The following is a 20982-nucleotide window of genomic DNA, read 5'->3' on the forward strand; positions in this document are numbered from 1 at the left end:
GGGGTTTAGAAAAAAAAACTTTTAAACCGTGAAATACAATCCCTATGGAGAAAATTGCACTGAACCTAAAAATACTGGGTTGGCCAAAATCTTCGTAAGATCTTATGGAAAAACCCAAATGAACTTTTTGGCCAACCCAATAAAACACAACCAAATTATTATAAAGCAAACATCCATGAAACCACCACCCAGGTCAAGAAAGAGAATATCACCAGCACCCGAAGATCCTGGTGCCCCTCTTCTCCTAGATGTGGGAGGAAAAAGGGTGGGAGCAGGCCGACAAGGCCAAGGCCGCAGAGCTTCAGAAAGGAGGGGAGATGGCCTCCTGCTTTGGGTAATGGCACATTTACTAGTACAGACAAACCTTCCCTTTAGATAACCTGGACCCTGGACGCACTTTGTTTCTTTATGCTGTCCTCACCTCCGTATGCCTCCCTAAGCACTATGGCCTAATAGTCCCTGTTTTTAACTTTCTGTAAAGGGCGTCGTGCCGTGTGTGTTTTGTTTTATGTATAGTTCTTCTGCTCAACTTTTTGTGTGAGACTCATCTGCCTGGTTGCTTGGTGCTGTGGGTCCTCTTTTTCATGGCTGTGTAGTATTCCACTGTGTGGGTTTTCCCCACCCCCCTCTCTTATCTATGTCCAATAATTCCTCACTGTCCCATCAGCTCTTTATATGTTTAAGAAGGTGACTTTTACTTTGTGTCCAGGTTTTTAAGTTATCTAAAGGGAAGGTTGGTCTATATTACTGAATGTGCCATTACCCAAAGACGAAGGCCATTTCCCCTCCTTTCTGAAGCTCTGTGGCCTTGGCCTTGCCAGCCTGCTCCCACCCCTTTTCCACCCACCCCTTTTCCACCCACCCCTCTGGCAATTTCCCTGAACTTGAGGGCTCCTCTCCCACCACCACCCCTTTCATTTGTCCTTGAATCTCCTCCTGACTCTACACTTCCCCTGACTCTGGAAAATCTCCTTCCTTCCAAGGCTTCCATCACATCTGGTGGGCTGTCCTCCCACCCCTCTATCTCCAGCTGAGATTCTTTCGAAGCTTACAGCCATCAGCTGCCTGTGACCACCTTCACCTGGAAGGCACGCAGGTACCTCACACCCAGCACGAGTTCCTTGTCCTCTGCACTCCGTGCATGCACCTCCTCCCCACAGGACTCCAGATTCTGACTCCTCATGACTCCTCTGTGCTCTCCTCCCTCCCATGGTCCTCCCTCCTCATCTCCATGCACATCGCCTCCACCAGGCACAGGTCCCAACACGTTCACCAGGCTGGTGGTTACTGGCCTTCGTTCTCCTGATTGGTACTCCCTGCTCAGGGCCAGAGAGAGCTTCTCCCAGGCACCCACTGCCCCGCAGCCGAGGCCCTTCGGCGGCCTTCAGGATGGAGTCCAAGCTCCTGAGACTGACCTTCAAGGCTGTCTCCTGTCTGCCCTGCCACCTCTCCAACTGTACCCCTGCCTCTCCTCCCTGCACCCTGCTCTCACCTGCTTTGTTCCTCATCACACGCTCTCTCACCTCTCTGCCTTTGTCTCCTCTGCCCTGAGAGCCCTCTCCCCACCCCCAGGTAACACCTACTCATTCCCAAGAGTCAGCTCAGATCATCACTTCTTCCAGCAAGCGCCTTCCTGCCTCCCCACTCCCCTGCCCCAGGCTGGGTTAAGAGCCTCCTTTGAGTTTCCCTCTGTCAGAGGCACTCCCTGCCATCTCCTCAGTGTAGAGGGGAGCCCACTGCAGGTGGGGACAGTCTGGGCTCCTCTGGGCTCCGAGTCCCCAGCATAGCACAGACGCGGCACTCAGCAAGTGTTGGTTGACTATGTGTTTACTGAGCTGCTCCCAGTCAAGGCTTTATAACTGAGTTTCTGAGACCTTGGGCACACTGCTGTCTCCTAGCCTCAGTTTCCCCATCTGAACAATGAAGGTATAAGGACCCTTTTGGCCAGCATAGTTGGTAGTGATCACAGGGATATTTGAACATCCCCGCTTGGGTGAGGTGCCTCTGATTCCACCATAAGAAACTTCTTATTTGTGGGGGAGAGAGGCAAGCATTGCCCTCTTCAGTCTTTTGTGAAAGATAACCACCACCCCTCCTCCTTAATTAAAGGTAAGGGAGGGTGAGGTGTGTGCTGGGCCTCAGTTTCTGTAAAGTGAGAGCAGTCAGATAATCATAACTTCTGTGCTTGTTACCCAGGGCTATTGTCCGAATAATTTAAAAAAAAACACACAAAACACTCAAAAGGTGGTGCAGAGATGGCGGCAGCATCTCCAGGCACCCTATATGCCAGGCCAGGCTGGCCCTCCTCACACTCCCTGACTCCACAGCCACTCCTTGAGGTGGGGTTATTTTCCCATTCCACAGATGAGGACACTGAGGCTCAGAGAATAGTTACAACCCTTCCAGAGCCAGAGAGTGGGTGTTAGTGCAGCAAAGGCCACCAGTACCCAGTAGCAGGGGAGTTATTCGAACCCAGGGCCACCTGACACTTCTTACCTCAGCTGGCTCTGAGAGCTGGGGTCCTGGTGGGGGGTGTCAGTGGGTGAGGGGGGTGCAGTGGGCACTCAGGGTCAGGAACAGGTGGAGTCAGTGTCCCTAAAGGGTGTGCTAGCCCAGAGAGGAGACAGGGATGGGGCTGACATCCCACCCACACCCCCACCAGAACAGCCTGGGAGCTGGGGGGAAGGGGGAGCAGGCGGAGGGGCAGCACCGCAACAGGAATCTGGGTCATGGTGTCCTGTATGTTCTCAAGGCTGGGCTGTGACGCAGAGCATGGCCCTGAGTGGGGAGCCCATCCCAGTCTGTGGGGAGAGGTCAGGGCTGCAGTCTAGAATCATGGCTCAGCTGTGAGGGTGGGTGGAGCTGGGGAGGAGGGGCAGGACCACCAGGCTGCCTCCTCTCTGGGTCCCCTAGGACCGAGGGCTCCGGCCACGGTAGAGACTGAGGGAGGGTAAGCCAGGGCCAGGTCCCCCTTCATCCCTACTGGGGAGATTTCACTCTCAGAGAGCAGCCCAGCTGGGGATGGTGTAGGGGCCTGTGGAAGGGCTAATCTCCAAGGCGTGGAGTCCCCAAGAACCCATCAGCCATCCTGATGAGGCAAGGGCGCCCCACTTCATCAGGAGGCATGCTCTCCATCCCCTCCATTTCTTTTTTTTCCTTGCTCTGGGCCTCATCTTTCTTTGTCAAGGTGGAGAGGTGAGCTCTGCTCACCCCCAGGACTGCTGAGTGAAAAACAGCAGAGTATTAGAAAGGGTGAACCCCTGAATGAGAAGAGGAGCTTATTAGACCCATGGGGTAGACTAAACGCCGGCAGCGCCTTCCCAAGGACTCCCTCCATGCACACGTGCACGTGTGCACACACATGCACACTCAGGAGCGGCACACGCTGTCAGTCCTCATGCAATTACAAATTACTGAGTGGACTGTAAAATGTCAAAGGTTAGGTAGTCGGAATGAGGGAGGGGTTCTCTGCAGATAGTTCAGCCTGAGTGGAGGTGTGAAGGGGGAAATAAGTGTGCTGGAGGGAAAGGGCGGGGTCGATGGGCATGAGGGGGTGGCTTGTAAGAGACCTTGAACGCCAAGCCTCAGACTTTGCATCTGAGTTGATGCAGAGCCAGGAGGAAGCTGGTCCAAACCTCAGGAGCTCATTCTGAACCACGACCGTGAAGATCTCAGTCCTCCACCCGCACACACATAGACGAAGGTGTCCCGGACCCCAGCATCCAGCAGGGTTCTTCCCCTCCTAGGGCCTCTCTCCCCCAACCCCTACCTTGGACAGGGATGAGGCTGACATCCCGCCCACACCGCACACCAGAACAGCCTGGGAGCTGGGGGGAAGGGGGAGTAGGTGGAGGGGCAGCACCACAACAGGAATCTGGGTCATGGTGTGAAGTACAGCACCCGTTCAAACAAATGCACAAAACGTAAATGTATTCACAGCGATGAATCATCACAATGTGAACACACACATGTAACCCCACAGGTCCTAGAAGTCAAGAAGAGTGGCATTGCCAGCACTCCAGAAGCTCCCTCATGCCCCCAGTCCCCCACCCCCCACTTCCCCAAGGGGATCTAATACCCCTATTTCTAACTCTTTTAAGTTTGCTTGTTTTTGAAGAAACTCTATATGGAATTGTAGAGGACGTACCTTGTGTCTGACTTGTTTGGCTCACAATTAGTTTGAGAGATTCCTCCATGTGGTTTCACGTGACCATCATTCATTCATTTGTATTGCTGTATAGTATCGCATCGCATGACTGTCCCCCCATTCTACTGTGATGGGCACTTGTGTTATTTCCAGTTTGGGATTATTACAAATAATGCTGCTAGGAATGTTCTTACCCCGCTTCTTAATGCATTCCCTGCATCAATGTGATGCATTCACATTTTTACTGGGTATATACTCAGGAGTATAATTGCTAGATCATAAGCTGTGCATGTGTTCAACTTGAACAGGATCCAGTATGCAAGCAGTTCTCGGAAAGGATGGTGACACTTCCTGTTCCCCCAGCAGTGACTAAGCATTCTACTTGTTCTATATCATCACCAACATTTGATATGGTCAGGGTTGTTTTGTTTTTGTTTTAGTCATTGTGGTGGGTGTATAGTAGTATCTTGCTGTGGTTTTAAATGACTAATGAGGGCGGCCACCAATTCAGATGATTATTGGCTTATTTTGCCAGGGGCCAGTTCAAATCTCTTGTCCATTATTCTATGGCGTAGTCTGTCTTTCTCTTATTGATTTGTGGGAGTTGTTTTTATATCTGAATACGAGTCCATCATCGGTTGTGTTTGTTGCAAGTATCTTCTCCCACTTTTCCTGCCCATTTCACCCCCTTAATGATGTCTTTTCATGAATAAAAGTTCTTAACTTAAATGTACCCAACTTAGCAATCCTTTCCATTCTGGTTCATGCTTTTGTGGCATGTCCTGTTGTGAAAAACCTTTCCCTACCCCAAGTGCATAAAGATATTCTTATCCTTGTCTTCTAGAAGCTTTATTGTTCTATCTTTTACATTTAGATCTACAATCCATCTGGAATTCACTTATTTATTTATTTTTAAATTAATTAATTTATTTTTGGCAGTGTTGGGTCTTCATTGCTGCACGAGGGCTTTCTCTAGTTGCAGCGAGCGGGAGCTACTCTTCGTTGCGGTGCGTGGGCTTCTCATTGCGGTGGCTTCTCTTGTTGTGGAGCATGGGCTCTAGGTGTGCGGGCTTCAGTAGTTGTGGCACATGGGCTCAGTAGTTGTGGCTTGCGGGCTCTAGAGCACAGGCTCGGTAGTTGTGGCACACAGGCTTATTTGCTCCGTGGCATGTGGGAACTTCCTGGACCAGGGCTCGAACCCGTGTCCCCTGCATTGACAGGTGGATTCTTAGCCACTGTGCCACCAGGGAAGTCCTGGAATTTATTTTTAATTATGGTATGTAATAGGAGTCAAGTTACCCTTTTCTCCAGATAGATATCAAATTGATGCAGCACCATTTAATAAAATTACAATCCTGGGCTTCCCTGGTGGCGCAGTGGTTGAGAGTCCGCCTGCCGATGCAGGGAACACAGGTTCGTGCCCCGGTCCGGGAAGATCCCACATGCCGCGAAGCGGCTAGGCCCGTGAGCCATGGCCGCTGAGCCTGCACGTCCGGAGCCTGTGCTCTGCAACGGGAGAGGCCACAACAGTGAGAGGCCCGTGTACCGCAAAAAAAAAAAAAAAAATTACAATCCTTTCCCTGCCTCCCTGTAACACCATCTTTGTCATGTATTAAGGGTCCATATATGTGTGGGTCTCTTTCAGGGCTCTCTCTTGTTTTGCTTTGGTCTGCTTATCAATCTTTGCATTTATATTACCCCGTCTTAATTATTGTAGCTTTATCATAAGTCTTGAAAGCTGATAGAGCAAGTCTTCCCACCTGTTCTTCTTCAAAAATATTTTGGCTACACTTGTTCTTTTTATTTCTCATAGAATCAGCTCATCTATTTCTACACATACACATAGAGTGTTATGATTTTAATTGGAAATGCATTGAATCTATAAATCAATTTAGGGAAGAACTAACTCTTTAAATATTGCATCTTTCAATCCAGAAACATGGTATGGCCCTCAATGTATTTAGGTTTAAATTATTTTTAATTGATGAGTAATGTACGGACAAATTCTTAGTAAAAATGCAAAAAATGGAGATTAAACAAGTGTTCCTTTCTCTTCCCAAACTGAGCAGTAGCCACTGTTAACTATATATCTGCATGTATGCACTCATGCACACACATGTGCATACACACACACATACCAGTGACAGATGGGATCATATTAATTTGCCACATTTTTTTTACTTCATAATGCAGTGTGGACATCTCTGTGTCAGAAGAAGTGAATCTAGGTCATTTTTTTTTAAGCTTTACTGTTTCAGATTTTATTGGATAATTGGTATTACATGCATTTAAGATATTTTATGTGCTTATAAGTATACTGTATTAGACCATTCCATAATTTTTATTAAATTCAGTTTAGAAAACAGTTTATGTATTCTTATATCCTAAGATTCTTCATCCTTATAGGCAAATGTGCTTGTTCCAGTTGTGTGAAATTGCTTGATGTAACGTGTTAATAGACTTAAATGATGAAAAGTGCTTTAACACTCTGCAGGGAAGTTGGGAGTTTTGTTTTATAGTAAATGTAGATTTTGCTGTAATTTCAAACCTTCTGCTCTCTTAACTGTACTATACACAGCACGATATAAGAGTAGGAAAACTGAGAGAATCAACAAATGACAAGATCAATTTTGCTTGCTTTATACTTTTGGATTAAGCCTATATCTAACACTTCCAAATAGTTCTCCACTGGAGGATATTAGAATCCTCCCAATATTAAGCACTATGTTATTATTTTTTCTCCATTTTCTTTTTGAATTTTATTTTATTTATTTTTTATACAGCAGGTTCTTATTAGTTATCGATTTTATACATAGTAGTGTATATATGCCAACCCCAATCTCCCAATTTATCACCCCACCCCACCCCCCACTTTCCCCCCTTGGTGTCCATACGTTTGTTCTCTACATCTGTGTCTCTATTTCTGCCCTGCAAACTTGTTCATCTGTACCATTTTTTCTAGATTCCATATATATGTGTTAATATATGATATTCGTTTTTCTCTTTCTGACTTACTTCACTCTGTATGACAGTCTTAACTCCATCCACGCCTCTACAAATGACCCAATTTCTTTCCTTTTTATGGCTGAGTAATATTCCATTGTATATATGTACCACATCTTCTTTATCCAGTTGTCTGTCGATGGGCATTTAGGTTGCTTCCATGACCTGGCTATTGTAAATAGTGCTGCAAAGAACATTGGTGTGCATGTGTCTTTTTTTTTTTTTTTTAATAAAGAAAAAGTTTATTCTCTCTTCCTCTCTACATGTGACTTTTTGAATTATGGTTTTCTCTGGGTATGTGCCCAGTAGTGGGTTTGTTGGGTCATATGGTAATTCTATTTTTAGCTTTTTAAGAACCTCCATACTGTTCTCCATAGTGGCTGTATCAATTTACATTCCCACCAACAGTGCAAGAGGGTTCCCTTTTCTCCACACCCTCTCCAGCATTTATTGTTTGTAGATTTTTTGATGATGGCCATTCTGACTGGTGTGAGGTGATACCTCATTGTAGTTTTGATTTGCATTTCTCTAATAATTAGTGATGTTCAGCAGCTTTTCATGGACCTCTTGGTCATCTGTATGTCTTCTTTGGAGAAATGTCTATTTAGGTCTTCTGCTCATTTTTTGATTGGTTTTTTTTTTTAATATTGAGCTGCATGAGCTGTTTATATATTTTGGAGATTAATCCTTTGTCCATGGATTCGTTTGCAAATATTTTCTCTCATTCTGAGGATTGTCTTTTCATCTTGTTTATAGTTTCCTTTGCTGTGCAAAAGTTTTAAGTTTCATTAGGTCCCATTTATTTGTTTTTGTTTTTATTTCCATTACTCTAGGAGGTGGGTCAAAAAAGATCTTGCTGTGATTTATGTCAGAGTGTCCTTCCTATGTTTTCCTCTAAGAGTTTTATAGTATCCAGTCTTACACGTAGGTCTGTAATCCATTTTGAATTTATTTTTGTGTATGGTGTTAGGGAGTGTTCTATTTTCATTCTTTTACATGTACCTGTCCAGTTTTCCCAGCACCACTTATTGAAGAGACTGTCTTTTCTCCATTGTATATCCTTGCCTCCTTTGTCATAGATCAGTTAACCATAGGTGTATGGGTTTATCTCTGGGCTTTCTATCCTGTTCCATTGATCTATATTTCTGTTTTTGTCCCAGTACCATATTGTCTTGATTACTGTAGCTTTGTAGTATAGTCTGAAGTCAGGGAGTCTGATTCCTCCAGCTCTGTTTTTTTTTTTTTTTTTTTTGCGGTACACGGGCCTCTCACTGTTGTGGCCTCTACTGTTGCGGAGCAAAGGCTCCGGACGTGCAGGCTCAGCGGCCATGGCTCATGGGCCCAGCCGCTCCGTGGCATGTGGGATCTTCCCGGACCGGGGCACGAACCCGTGTCCCCTGCATCGGCAGGCAGACTCTCAACCACTGCACCACCAGGGAAGCCCCTCCAGCTCCATTTTTTTCCCTCAAGACTGTTTTGGCTATTCGGGGTTTTTTGTGTCTCCATACAAATTTTAAGATTTTTTGTTCTGGTTCTGTAAAAAATGCCATTGGTAATTTGATAGGGATTGCATTGAATCTGTAGATTGCTTTGGGTAGTATAGTCATTTTCACAATATTGATTCTTCCAATCCAAGAACATGGTATATCTCTCCATGTATTTGTATCATCTTTAATTTCTTTCATTGGTGTCTTATAGTTTTCTGCATACAGGTCTTTTGTCTCCTTAGGTAAGTTTATTCCTAGGTATTTTATTCTTTTTTTGCAACGGTAAATGCGAGTGTTTCTTTAATTTCTCTTTCAGATGTTTCATCATTAGTATATAGGAATGCAAGAGATTTCTGTGCATTAATTTTGTATTCTGCAACTTTAACAAATTCATTGATTAGCTCTAGTAGTTTTCTGGTGGCATCTTTAGGATTCTCTATGTATAGTATCATGTCATCTGCAAACAGTGACAGCTTTACTTCTTCTTTTCCAATTTGTATTCCTTTTATTTCTTTTTCTTCTCTGATTGCCATGGCTAGGACTTCCAAAACTATGTTGAATAATAGTGGTGAGAGTGGACATCCTTGTCTTGTTCCTGATCTTAGAGGAAATGCTTTCAGTTTTTCACCACTGAGAATGATGTTTCCTGTGGATTTGTCATATATGGCCTTTACTATGTTGTGGTAGGTTCCCTCTATGCCCACTTTCTGGAGAGTTTTTATCATAAATGGGTGTTGAATTTTGTCGAAAGGTTTTTCTGCATCTGTTGAGATGATCATAGGTTTTTTTTTTGTTTGTTTGTTTTTTGCGTTACGCGGACCTCTCACTGTTGTGGCCTCTCCCGTTATGGAGCACAGGCTCCGGACGCGCAGGCTCAGCAGCCATGGCTCACGGTCTCAGCCGCTCCGCGGCATGTGGGATCTTCCCAGACCGGGGAACGAACCCGTGTCCCCTGCATCGGCAGGCAGATTCTCAACCACTGCGCCACCAGGGAAGCCCGATCATAGGTTTTTATTCCTTAATTTTTTAATATGGTGTATCACATTGATTGATTTTCCTATATTGAAGAAGGCTTGCATCCCTGGGATAAATCTCACTAGATCATGGTGTATGACCCTTTTAATGTGTTGCTGGATTCTGTTTGCTAGTATTTTGTTGAGAATTTTTGCATCTATATTCATCAGTGATATTGGTCTGTAATTTTCTTTTTTGTTGTATCTTTGTCTGGTTTTGGTATCAGGGTGATGGTGGCCTCGTAGAATGAGTTTTGGAGCATTCCTTTCTCTGCAATTTTTTGGAAGAGTTTGAGAAGGATGGATGTTAGCTTTTCTCTAAATGTTTGATAGAATTCACCTGTGAAGCCATCTGGCCCTGGACTTTTGTTTGTTGGAAGATTTTAAATCACAATTTCAATTTCATTACATGTGATTGGCCTGTTCATATTTTCTATTTCTTCCTGTTTCAGTCTTGGAAGGTTATACCTTTCTAAGAATTTGTCCATTTCTTCCAGATTGTCCATTTTATTGGAATAGAGTTGCTTGTAGTAGTCTCTTGTGATGCTTTGTATTTCTGCAGTGTATGATGTCACTTCTCCTTTTTCATTTCTAATTTTATTGACTTGAGTCCTCTCCCTCTTTTTCTTGATGAGTCTGGCTAAAGGTTTATCAGTTTTGTTTATCTTCTCAAAGAACCAGCTTTTAGTTTTATTGATCTTTGCTATTGTTTTCTTTGTTTCTATTTCATTTATTTCTGCTCTGATCTTTATGATTTCTTTCCTTCTACTAACTTGGGGTTTTGTTTGGTCTTCTTTCTCTACTTCCTTTGGGTGTAAGGTTAGTTTGTTTATTTGAGATTTTTCTTGTTTCTTGAGGTAGGACTGTATGGCTATAAGCTTCCCTCTTAGAACTGCTTTTGCTGCATCCCATATGTTTTGGATTGTCATGTTTTCATTGTGATTTGTCTCTAGGTATTTTTTGATTTCCTCTTTGGTTTCTTCAGTGATCTCCTGGTTATTTAGTAATGTATTGTTTAGCTTCCATGTGTTTGTGTTTTTTACGTTTTTTCCCCTGTAATTTATTTCTAATCTCATAGCGTTGTGATAGGAAAAGATGTTTGATATGATTTCAATTTTCTTAAATTTGCTGAGGCTTGGTTTGTGACCCAAGATGTGATCTATCCTGGAGAATGTTCTGTGTACACTTGAGAAGAAAGTGTAATCTACTCTTTTCAGATGGAATGTCCTATAAATATCAATTAAATCTATCTGGTCTATTGTGTCATTTAAAGCTTGTGTTTCCTTATTAATTTTCTGTTTGGATGATCTGTCCATTGGTGTAAGTGAGGTGTTAAAGTCCCCAACTATGATTGTGTTACCATCGATTTCCTCTTTTATGGCTGTTAGCATTGGCCTTATATATTGAGGTGCTCCTATGTTGGGTGCATATATATTTATGATTGTTATATCTTCTTCTTGGATTGATCCCTTGATCATTATGTAGTGTCCTTCCTTGTCTCTTGTAACATTCTTTATTTTAAAGTCTATTTTATCTGATATGAGTATTGCTACTCCAGCTTTCTTTTGATTTCCATTTGCATGGAATATCTTTTTCCATCCCCTCACTTGCAGTCTGTATGTGTCCCTAGGTCTGAAGTGGGTCTCTTTTAGACAGCATGTATATGGGTCTTGTTTTTGTATCCATTCAGCAAGCCTGTGTCTTTTGGTTGAAGCATTGAATCGATTCACATTTAAGGTAATTATCAATATATATATTCCTATTACCATTTTCTTAATTGTTTTGGGTTTGTTTTTGTAGGTCCTTTTCTTCTCTTGTGTTTCCCAGTTAGAGAAGTTCCTTTAGCATTTGTGGTAGAGCTGGTTTGGTGGTGCTGAATTCTCTTCGCTTTTGCTTGCCTGTAAAGCTTTTGATTTCTCCGTCAAATCTGAATGAGATCCTTGCTGCGTAGAGTAATCTTGGTTGTAGATTCTTCCCTTTCAGCACTTTAGATATATTGTGCCACTCCCTTCTGGCTTGTAGAGTTTCTGCTGAGAAATCAGCTGTTAACCTTATGGGAGTTCCCTTGTATGTTATTAGTCGTTTTTCCCTTGTTGCTTTTAATAATTTTTCTTTGTCTTTAATTTTTACCAATTTGATTGCTGTGTTTCTTGGCATGTTTCTCCTTGGGTTTATCCTGCCTGGGACTGTCTGCTCTTCTTGGACTTGGGTGGCTATTTCCTTTCCCATGTTAGGGAAGTTTTTGACTATAATCTCTTCAAATACTTTCTCAGGTCCTTTCTCTCTCTCTTCTCCTTCTGGGACCCCTATAATGCGAATGTTGTTGTGTTTAATGTCCCATAGGTCTCTTAGGCTGTCTTCATTTCTTTTCATTCTTTTTTCTTTATTCTGTTCTGCGGCAGTGAATTCCACCATTCTGTCTTCCAGGTCACTTATCCGTTCTTTGGCCTCAGTTATTCTGCTATTGATTCCTTCTAGTGTATTTTTCATTTCAGTTATTGTATTGTTCATCACTGTTTGTTCTTTAATTCTTCTAGGTCTTTGTTAAACATTTCTTGCATCTTCTCAATCTTTGCCTCCATTCTTTTTCCGAGGTCCTGGATTATCTTCACTATCTTTATTCTGAATTATTTTTCTGGAAGGTTGCCTATCTCCACTTCATTCAGTTGTTTTTCTGGCATTTTATCTTGTTCCTTCAACTGGTACATGTCCTCTGCCTTTTCATTTTGTCTATCTTTCTAATGTGGTTTTCGTTCCACAGTCTGCGGGATTGCACTTCTTCTTGCTTCTGCTGTCTGCCCTCTGATGGATGAGGCTATCTAAGAGGTTTGTGCAAGCTTCCTGATGGGAGGGACTGGTGGTAGGTAGAGCTGGGTGTTGCTCTGGTGCGTAGAGCTCAGTAAAACTTTAATCCACTTGCCTGCTGATGGGTGGGGCTGAGTTCCTTCCCTGTTGGTTGTTTGGCCTGAGACGACCCAACACTGGAGGCTATAGGCTCTTTGGAGGGGCTAATGTAGGACTCTGGGAGGGCTCACGCCAAGGAGTACTTCCCAGAACTTCTGCTGCTAGTGTTCTTGTCCCCGTGGTGAGCCACAGCCACCCCCCACCTCTGCAGGAGACCCTCCCACACTAGCCGGTAGGTCTGGTTCAGTCTCCTATAGGGTCACTGCTCCTTCCCTCTGGGTCCTGATGCACACACTACTTTGTGTGTGCCCTCCAAGAGTGGAGTCTTTGTTTCCCCGAGTTCTGTCAAAGTCCTGCAATCAAATCCCACTAGCCTTCAAAGTCTGATTCTCTGGGAATTCCTCTTCCTGTTGCCGGACCCCCAGGTTGGGAAGCCTGACATGAGCCTCAGAACCTTCACTCCAGTGGGTGGACTTCTGTGGTATAAGTGTTCTCCAGTTTGTGAGGCAACCACCCAGCGGTTATGGGATTTGATTTTATTGTGATTGCACCCCTCCTACCATTTCATTGTGGCTTCTCCTTTGTCTTTGGATGTGGGGTATCTTTTTTGGTGAGTCCCAGTGTCTTCCTGTCAATGATTGTTCAGCAGTTAGTTATGATTCTGGTGCTCTCTCAAGAGGGAGTGAGCACATGTCCTTCTACTCCACCATCCCGAACAAATCTTTCTGAATCTAGGTCATTCTTTGTAAGTACTGCCTGTATCCAGTGACTCAGCGTGCCCTAGAATAAAACCATAAACTGCAGTGCATGGAGCATCCTTGAACATGTTTTCTTGGACGAGGGTGTGCTCCTCTAAAAGATAACCCTAAAGCAAAGAAACCCATTTGGATACTAATGTAATTGTACAGAGCAGACATGATAAGAGCCTGAACTAGGCTGGAGAGGGAAAGGAGAGATGAATTCCCTTTCCAAAAATATCATGTGCTTCCTCTTGACAGTCTACTGGACCTCCCAAATCCCTGTCCATCAAGGGGCTGCTATAAATTGAGGATGTAGAGCAGAGCAGAGGAGAGAGCAAGGGAACCCAGGGTGAGGGTAGCAAGGAGGAAGAGAAAGGGGTCTGGCCTGTTGATTAAAGCTGGCACTAGAACAGAAATGGGGTGGGATGAGAACTACTGCCTCCAAGTCATGTCTGCCCTAGGGGGGGCCCTGAACCACACACACTGACTCTGAGCTTCCAGATACTCCATGCTTCTCCCATGAGAGGAATCAGAGGCTCAGAAAGGTGAAGGGGTCTGTCCAAGCTCACTCAGTGAGTCAGTGGCCAAGCTGGGCTTCTGAGTCCTGACCACAAAGCCCTGTGTGTGTGCAGTCTCTGGGCTGAGTGTCCTAGTAAATGAAGCTGTCTGAGGGCACCAGATGGGCAGATCTGGAGGAGCCAAGACCTGAAACTTGACTGGGGCAGGTGCTGGGGAGATGGGCCCAGCACTGGCACCATTTAGAGGGAGTCTAGCCAGAAGGCTAGACAGCAGCAGGTGACAAATGGTGTCTGATGAGCCCCTGCTGTCTGGAAACCCCTCCCCAGGCAGCCAGTGGCCCACCATGCAGCAGGTTGAAGGCAGTGGCTGGGAGCCAGGCCACATCCTCAGTCAGCATGGGGCCCAGGTGGGAGTTGGGGACAGAGCTCTGCTTCCTGAGGACTTGGGAGCCCATTTCTGGCCAGGCCTAGGAGGCCCACCCCCCACAGGCAAGACCTTCACAGTCTCAGGAAGGACAGGGCTTAGGAAGCTCCTGCTGGCCTCGCTACCCTCCTCCCACTCCTCCCCCAAACCTAGCTCCTACCTCCTCCCCCTCTACCGAGCTTCCTGGCTTCACATTTTGAGTCCCTCTTTTATATTTTGTGGTACTATTTATATTAAGAAACTCCCTTTCCAAAACTTTTTATAAATAACAATAGGGAATTTCTGATTATGATACAAGTACGTGTAAATATAGCCTATTAATTCTCCTATGCACACGCAAGGGCAAACATGAATTTTTTTTCCCAAATTGAGATCATAATTGTTTTTAGTAACCTGCTTTCATCACTTCTCAACATACTGTGAAGTTTCCATATATGGGGGCATCGTGGCAGGATTGCGCAGCGTTTAAGAGCACGGACTCAAGTGGCAGGAGGCCTGGATTTCAGACCTCGACGCTGCCACTCATTAGTTTTGTGACTGAGCACGCTACTCGCCTCTCTGGGCCTTGGATTCCTCGTCGGTAAAATGAGGATGATAATAGTATCCGCCTTCATAAGCTAAATGAAGGAGGGGGGCCTGACTTGGTACCTAGTAAATGCTCAATGAACACCAGATATTAGTATTATTGTTACTCCTAACCTAGTGACAGAGCCTGGCATCCCGTCCCCACCTCACAGCCTAGATCCTGTAGCTGGATCCCAACCCTGACCCTGAGTCCTTTTCTGGATCTCCCGGGCTTACCTACGCCGTGTCCCTTCACGCCCCCTGGGCTGCTTGGGAGGCTGGTGCCTAGGGTTGGCTCCCAAGAAGCCTTCAGCGAGATTTCAGAGAGATTCTTCCCTGGGTTCTCGGTGACGTGAGGAAGAAGAGGGATTAGAGAAGGGAGAAAGGAGAAAGGAAAAGGTGGAGAAATGGCCCTGATTTAGCCTGGCCCTGGAAACCTGGCCCTGGAGCCTTTCAAGTCTCCATCGCTCATGGGCCTCCTCACCTAGTGTCTGAATCCTGGGTCGCCCTTAGCTGGCCTCCCGGGAAAACGTGTCACCCCCAGGAGAGCACATTTGTGCAGCTGCTCTCACACGGCCAGAAGGGGTGAAAATCCTGTCATGACCACCCCTCCAAGGAGCTGCTAAGACGTGAGAGCACAGCTTGGGATTCTCTCTGTTCTTTGGCCTTGGAAGTGACCCACTGACTTCCAGGTGTGGGTGTAGATATTTGGGGGGGGCTACAGTGGGGCTGGGGGTTCATCTCTGAGTTCTGGGGTACACAGGAGATGAACAGCTACCGGCAGGCCATGCAGAAGATGGCAGAGGACATCCTGTCACTGCGGAAACAGACCAGCATCCTGGAGGCAGAGAACCAAATGCTGAGGAGCCAGCTGACCCAGGAGGGGGTAGAAGAGGAGCCAGACATCACTGACAGAGCCCAGAACCTGGGTGAGGGCGTACAGGCCACCGAGGGAACAGGGTGGCAGGAGCCTTTCCCAGGACACAGGCTAGTAGGAGCCTGTTTGGGTCCTCTCTGAGATGGGAAACTGAGAGTCCAGTCCTGTGTCAAGCCCCAGGACTGAGAGACACCCCCCCACCCCCCAACCATGCCGATTTGAACTGGGAGGTGCCTCCTCCCTGAGCCAGTTCCTCCTCCACCAGCGTCCATGAAGCAGAAACTGCTGCTGAGTGAGCTGGACATGAAGAAGCTGAGGGACAAGGTGCAGCATCTGCAGAATGAGCTGATTCGAGTGAGCCTGGGCTTGGAGGGCAGAGGGGAAGGGGGCTCGGGAGGAAGCGTCTGGAGAAGCGTCTGCGGCTGGAAGGGAGAGGGACGTAGGGGCCAGGGGGCCAGGGCAGTGGAGGACTGAACAGAGTGGCCTGGGGTGGACCCTAAGGGTCAAGGGCACCCCTGCTTTCCCCCGTTTCCCCTCCCTCCCCCACCATCAGAAGAATGACAGAGAAAAGGAGCTGCTCCTCCTGCACCGGGCTCAGCAGCCACAGGCGGCGCTGCTGAGGCGATACCAGGACAAACTGCAGCAGATGAAGGAGCTGGAGGAGACCGTGAGGCACCAGGAGAAGGCAGGTGCCCTAAGGGCCAGGCTGCCCAGGCCCAGCCACACACGGGCAGGTGTGGAGCCCCTAGGCCATCCCAGCCTCTGTGCTCTGCCCTCCAGGTGATTGAGAAGATGGAGTGTGTGCTGGAGGACAAGCTGCGGGAGAGGAACGAGCCCCTGCAGAACAAGCTGCAGGGAAAGCCCAATGTCTGTGAGTCTGCTCCCCGGCTTCTGTCCCATCCCTGGAGGCCCTGCCTTCTTGGAGCCTCTCAGTTTCAGGAGCACCTTCAAACTGCAGCAGAGGGTGCTAGGTCCCCTCAGTACTCAATCAGGTACTGAGCACTTCCAGAGGTCCCCCAAGCTCCCTTCTCCTACCATGGAGTCCCTCAGAACACATGGAGGGGACACAGTGTGTGAGCCATGCTAGAAAGAGGCTCAGACCTTCCAGAATATGCTCTGAGATTAGAGCGAGCAGAGATGGGCTACCTGCAAAGAGGGGCTGTCTGGGGCAGCGGTTCCCAACCTCTTAACTCCAGGACCCTTCAAATTATTTGCTCATCTCCCTGTGTCTTCAAAGAGTCTGCTTCTATAAAACACACAAAAACTTTCTGGTTAAATCAATGATTTGCTTTCTCCGCTGATGTTAACCAAAGCCACCTAGAACTGCCAACGAGAGGCAGCTCTGATGAGCAGGAAAGAACCAGGTCACCCCGCATCAGGCCAGCCCAACCAGAGGATTTCTGTGCCACCTCCCTGGGGACCCCCGTGAGCCCAGCCCTGTGTCAGCCTTCACCGCATGGGGGTGTCTGTAGGGGGCATTTTTGAAGGTCTTTAAGAAACAATGAAAGCTGGGCCCACCTTTCAGGAACCCTGAGCTTAGGGTGAGAGTTGAGAAGGCAACCTAGGGAGGGGAAACAGCCATGCACAGGCCTGGGGAGTGACGATGCCAGGAGCAGACAAGGGAGGAAAATAGAGGTGAGGAGCTGAAACAGACCCAGGACAAATGGTGGGGGAGTGATCAGAGAGAACACTGGGGTCAGATTCTAAAGAGCCTAGAACGATGGCCTGAGGAGGAGTATGGACCTGATCCCAGGGGCAGTAGGGAGCCATTGAAGGCTTGGGAGCAGAGGAGGGGCATAAAAAAGTAAAACGCTGAGGCAGATTGGACCAGGGACAGGGAGGCAGGAAAGCCCATCTCATGAACATCTATGGCCACATTCCACAGCCTTCCCCATGCTCTCAGCCTCTGGCCTTCCCCCGGGTCCAACGGGAGAGAATCTGCCTGTTGACCTTTACTCAATGCTGCTGGCGGAAAACTCGAGGCTGCGGGCAGAGCTGGACAAGAACCGCCACCAGTCGGCCCCCATCGTTCTGCAGCAGCAGGCCCTGCTGGTAAGAGCCACCAGCACAATTCTGGCCTGGACCTGCCTGCGCAGGTCACCAGGCACCCAGAAATCACTCAGGCACAATCCAAGTTGAAACCCAAGACCAGGAGCAAGGTTTCCCAGGGTCTCCAATGTGCCTGGAGTCTCCCGGAGAGCCTCTGGCTCTCAGGCCTTGGCTCCTTTCCCCTGGGAACACACAGGAGTCTGAAAGCTTCACCCTTACCCTCATTTAGCATCCTGGGAGAGAAAGCAAGTCCCTAGCTGACCCCTGACCCCGTTTGCCACCTGGCTGCCCTGAAGTTGGGCTCCAAACAGGCCTCTCAGAACTCCATTCTGGAGCGTTTCCTGGGAGTGGTACCGCCTTGGAGAGCCCTTTTCCCCCATCCCAGGTGGACCCTGGGGAGTTGGGAACAAGAGGAGACCTGGCAGAGAAGCTGCAAGAGACAGATGGTCCAGGCCACTGCAAGGGTACCCTGCCCACATAGGTGGGTGTCCCTGGCCCCTCCCTACCTCCGAGGCTGTTACAGGTGCTCCTGCTTTATGCAAACCCGAAGACAGAACATTTGGAATTACAAAAGCGGGGTGGGCTGGGCACAGGAGAGTTTTTCTCTTCATCCCAGGACTCACAGGAGGTGAGTTCTGTTTGAAAGCACACCTGATGCATGGACATCCATGTAAAGTGTGGAGGACGGGGAACCCTTGCTTTACAAATAGATCCTTCACTTTACAATATGACCCCCAGCTCAAGATTCCTTTCTGTGCACTAACCTAGTGCCCCCTGGTGCATTTTACATTTAAAAATTGGTGTGCAAAAATTTCATACAGTCAAAATACGTGGGGGGAACAACTGTGAAAAAGGCACATGCCAGGCCTGAAACTCCGGGCAGGGTTCTGAGGCTCGTTGGCCTCAGGGTCTTTGGCCCTGGGTCTGAGGCTCTGCGTCAGGGAGCTGAATTTGGAACTCAGACCTGGCTGATTTCTCCCTCAGTGTCACCTGGCCTCCTGAGCTCACATAGCTACAGCCCCCAGTGGGGACCATGTGTGAGTTTCTGCTTTGCCCACAGGATCTTCTTGCCAGTAATTCAGACAAGTTTAACCTCCTAGCCAAGCTGGAACGCGCTCAGAGCCGGATTCTTTCCCTGGAAAGCCAGGTAGGTGAGCTGCAGGGCTCACACAGGCCAGGTAGCCTCACCACTCAGCCTGAGACCCGGCTCAGCCTCTGTGTTTCAGAAGGGTCGGGGCTCCGTGTGTGAGGAGGGTCCAGACTCCATGTTTGAAGAGGGTCGAGGTCCATTTGGGACCAGGGTCGAGGCTCTGTGTTTGGAAAGGATCAGGGCTCTACGTGTGAGGGGGGGTCAGGACTCAATTTTTGACCAGGATTGGGGCTCCCTGTATTTGGAGTGTCAGGGCTCCCTGTTTAACCACGTTTGGACTCAGGGGGTACGGAGGGTCGGGGCTCAGTCTGCATCCAGGGTCAGGGCTCCATCTGTGACCAGGATCGGTGCTCCATGTGAGAAGAGGACCGAGGCTTTGTGTGTGATCAGGGTGAGGGCTCCGTGTGTGTCGGGTTGGTGATCGGTGTTTGTCAGGACTCCCTTCCTGTGTGAGGAGGGTCTGGGCTTGGTCTACATCCAAGATCAGGGTTCCCTTTGTGACCAGGGTCAAGGATTTGTGTTTCAGGAGGGTCTGGGCTCTGTGTGTGACCAGAGTCAGAGCTGCGTGTTAGAGAAGGGCTGGGGCTCTGTGTGTGAAGGGGGTCAGGGCTTCCTCTGTGACCACGGCCGAGGCTGCACGTTTGAGAAGGGTTGGGGCTCATTGTGGGGAGCGCTGCAGCTCTATGGTTGAGGACTGACGGGACTCTGCGTGTCAGGAGGGTCAGGGCTCATCGTGACCGGTGTTGGAGCTCCGTATGTTGGTGGAACCCAGAGAAGGTCCATCAGTCGTATTCAAACTGTCGCTTGTCCACCCACCCTTGTTATCCTGAGGTCTCTTGGGAAGGTAGCAGGCCCACGTTGCCCAGGGTTTTGCTTTCTGCTCAAAGAGCAGGCTGAGGTTTGGGCTGTCCCAGCTCTCAGGGACGGGCGCTGCTGCCCAGTGGTTCTCCATCTGTGTCTCTTCATGTCTATAGTTAGAGGACTCAGCTCGACGCTGGGGACGAGAGAAGCAGGACTTGGCCACACGGCTGCAGGAGAAAGAGTACGGCTTGAGGCCCCCTTCCAACACAATCATCACAGATGAGTCCGTGAGTGATCCCTCTGGAGGAGCTCTGTGGGGTTTGGGGGGTGGGTCTGGCAGCCACACACACACACCCCTTCCCTGAGTCACTGGACCTTGTGAAAACCTGTCCAGGGGGCCCTGCTCCCTGGCTGGTAGTCAGAAGACCTGGGCTCAACTTCTGCTCAGTTACCAGCCAAAACCCCTGCCCCATCTCAATCCCCCGCCTGTCTAAGGGGAATAGAGAACCCTGCCAAGACACCCCCTCCCCTTCGGGTGGTGATGAGTATCAAAAAGGAGGGGCTGTGGTGGACAGTTTGCCCACAGGGGCATTCCTCGAATGCTGTGGCACTGGCTGTACTTTAGGACTGGATTTGCTCATGGGTAGAGTAGCTGTGGTCCCCTCTCCACTCCACCGTGCCTAAGATTCTCCCATGAACACGCACTTCTTGGGCCACTGCAGTACTGCAGACCTGCCAGAGGTGGGGGCATGTTGCCAGAGAGAAACACTGCCAACTTCCCAAGAACAAATAGGTTTATTCACAACTGTCGCTCAAGCTCAGCCCTGGGCCCCCCAGCCCCCCAAAGCAAACCCCCTGATGGCTTCCGCTCTTGAACCATCAGTACTCTGCTGGAAAGGCCTGAAAAGGATGGGGGAACTGTGTGGAACACAGGGCTACCTTTGCAAACTCACCCGCTGAGCCCTGGAGACTTCGGCAGAAATCAGGTGTGACCTGCTGTGGTGAAATGGGTTTGGAAATCTTTGAGAAGTCATGGCCTGCTGGATTTTGGATCCTCTGAGGCATGACTTGCCAGGCAAGATACATTTTATTGAGTCACCCTGCTGGGGACAGGGGCATACTCACTTCGTCTGGCTTTGCCCACCACAGAACCCCTCCACCCCTTCCAAGAACCAGAGGCGACCCTCCAAGCTGGACCCCTTGATGCCCAGCTCAGAGACTAAGCTCAACAATCTCTCTAAATCCCAGCAGACTGAGTCCTGGCAGACCTCAGTCTTGGAGCAGGCCTCCCTCTCTGTGTACTGA

At 48.1% G+C, this 20982-nt stretch overlaps 1 protein-coding gene across 1 annotated transcript in view; it reads left to right on the forward strand.

Moving 5' to 3' along the window:
• Window positions 1-20982, forward strand: part of CCDC33 (coiled-coil domain containing 33) — a gene marked incomplete at both ends in the record, with an annotated part of 116841 nt that extends 95859 nt beyond the window's left edge. The window contains 9 exon segments of the mRNA XM_082649415.1: window positions 15564-15729; window positions 15943-16031; window positions 16231-16362; window positions 16458-16548; window positions 17563-17729; window positions 18112-18190; window positions 18752-18873; window positions 19851-19964; window positions 20827-20982. Of these exon segments, the coding sequence (XP_082505541.1) occupies window positions 15564-15729; window positions 15943-16031; window positions 16231-16362; window positions 16458-16548; window positions 17563-17729; window positions 18112-18190; window positions 18752-18873; window positions 19851-19964; window positions 20827-20982 (1116 nt within the window).

The sequence above is a fragment of the Grampus griseus genome, assembly GCF_964374135.1.
Source record: "Grampus griseus genome assembly, chromosome: 2".
NCBI classification, from domain to species: Eukaryota; Metazoa; Chordata; class Mammalia; order Artiodactyla; family Delphinidae; genus Grampus; species Grampus griseus.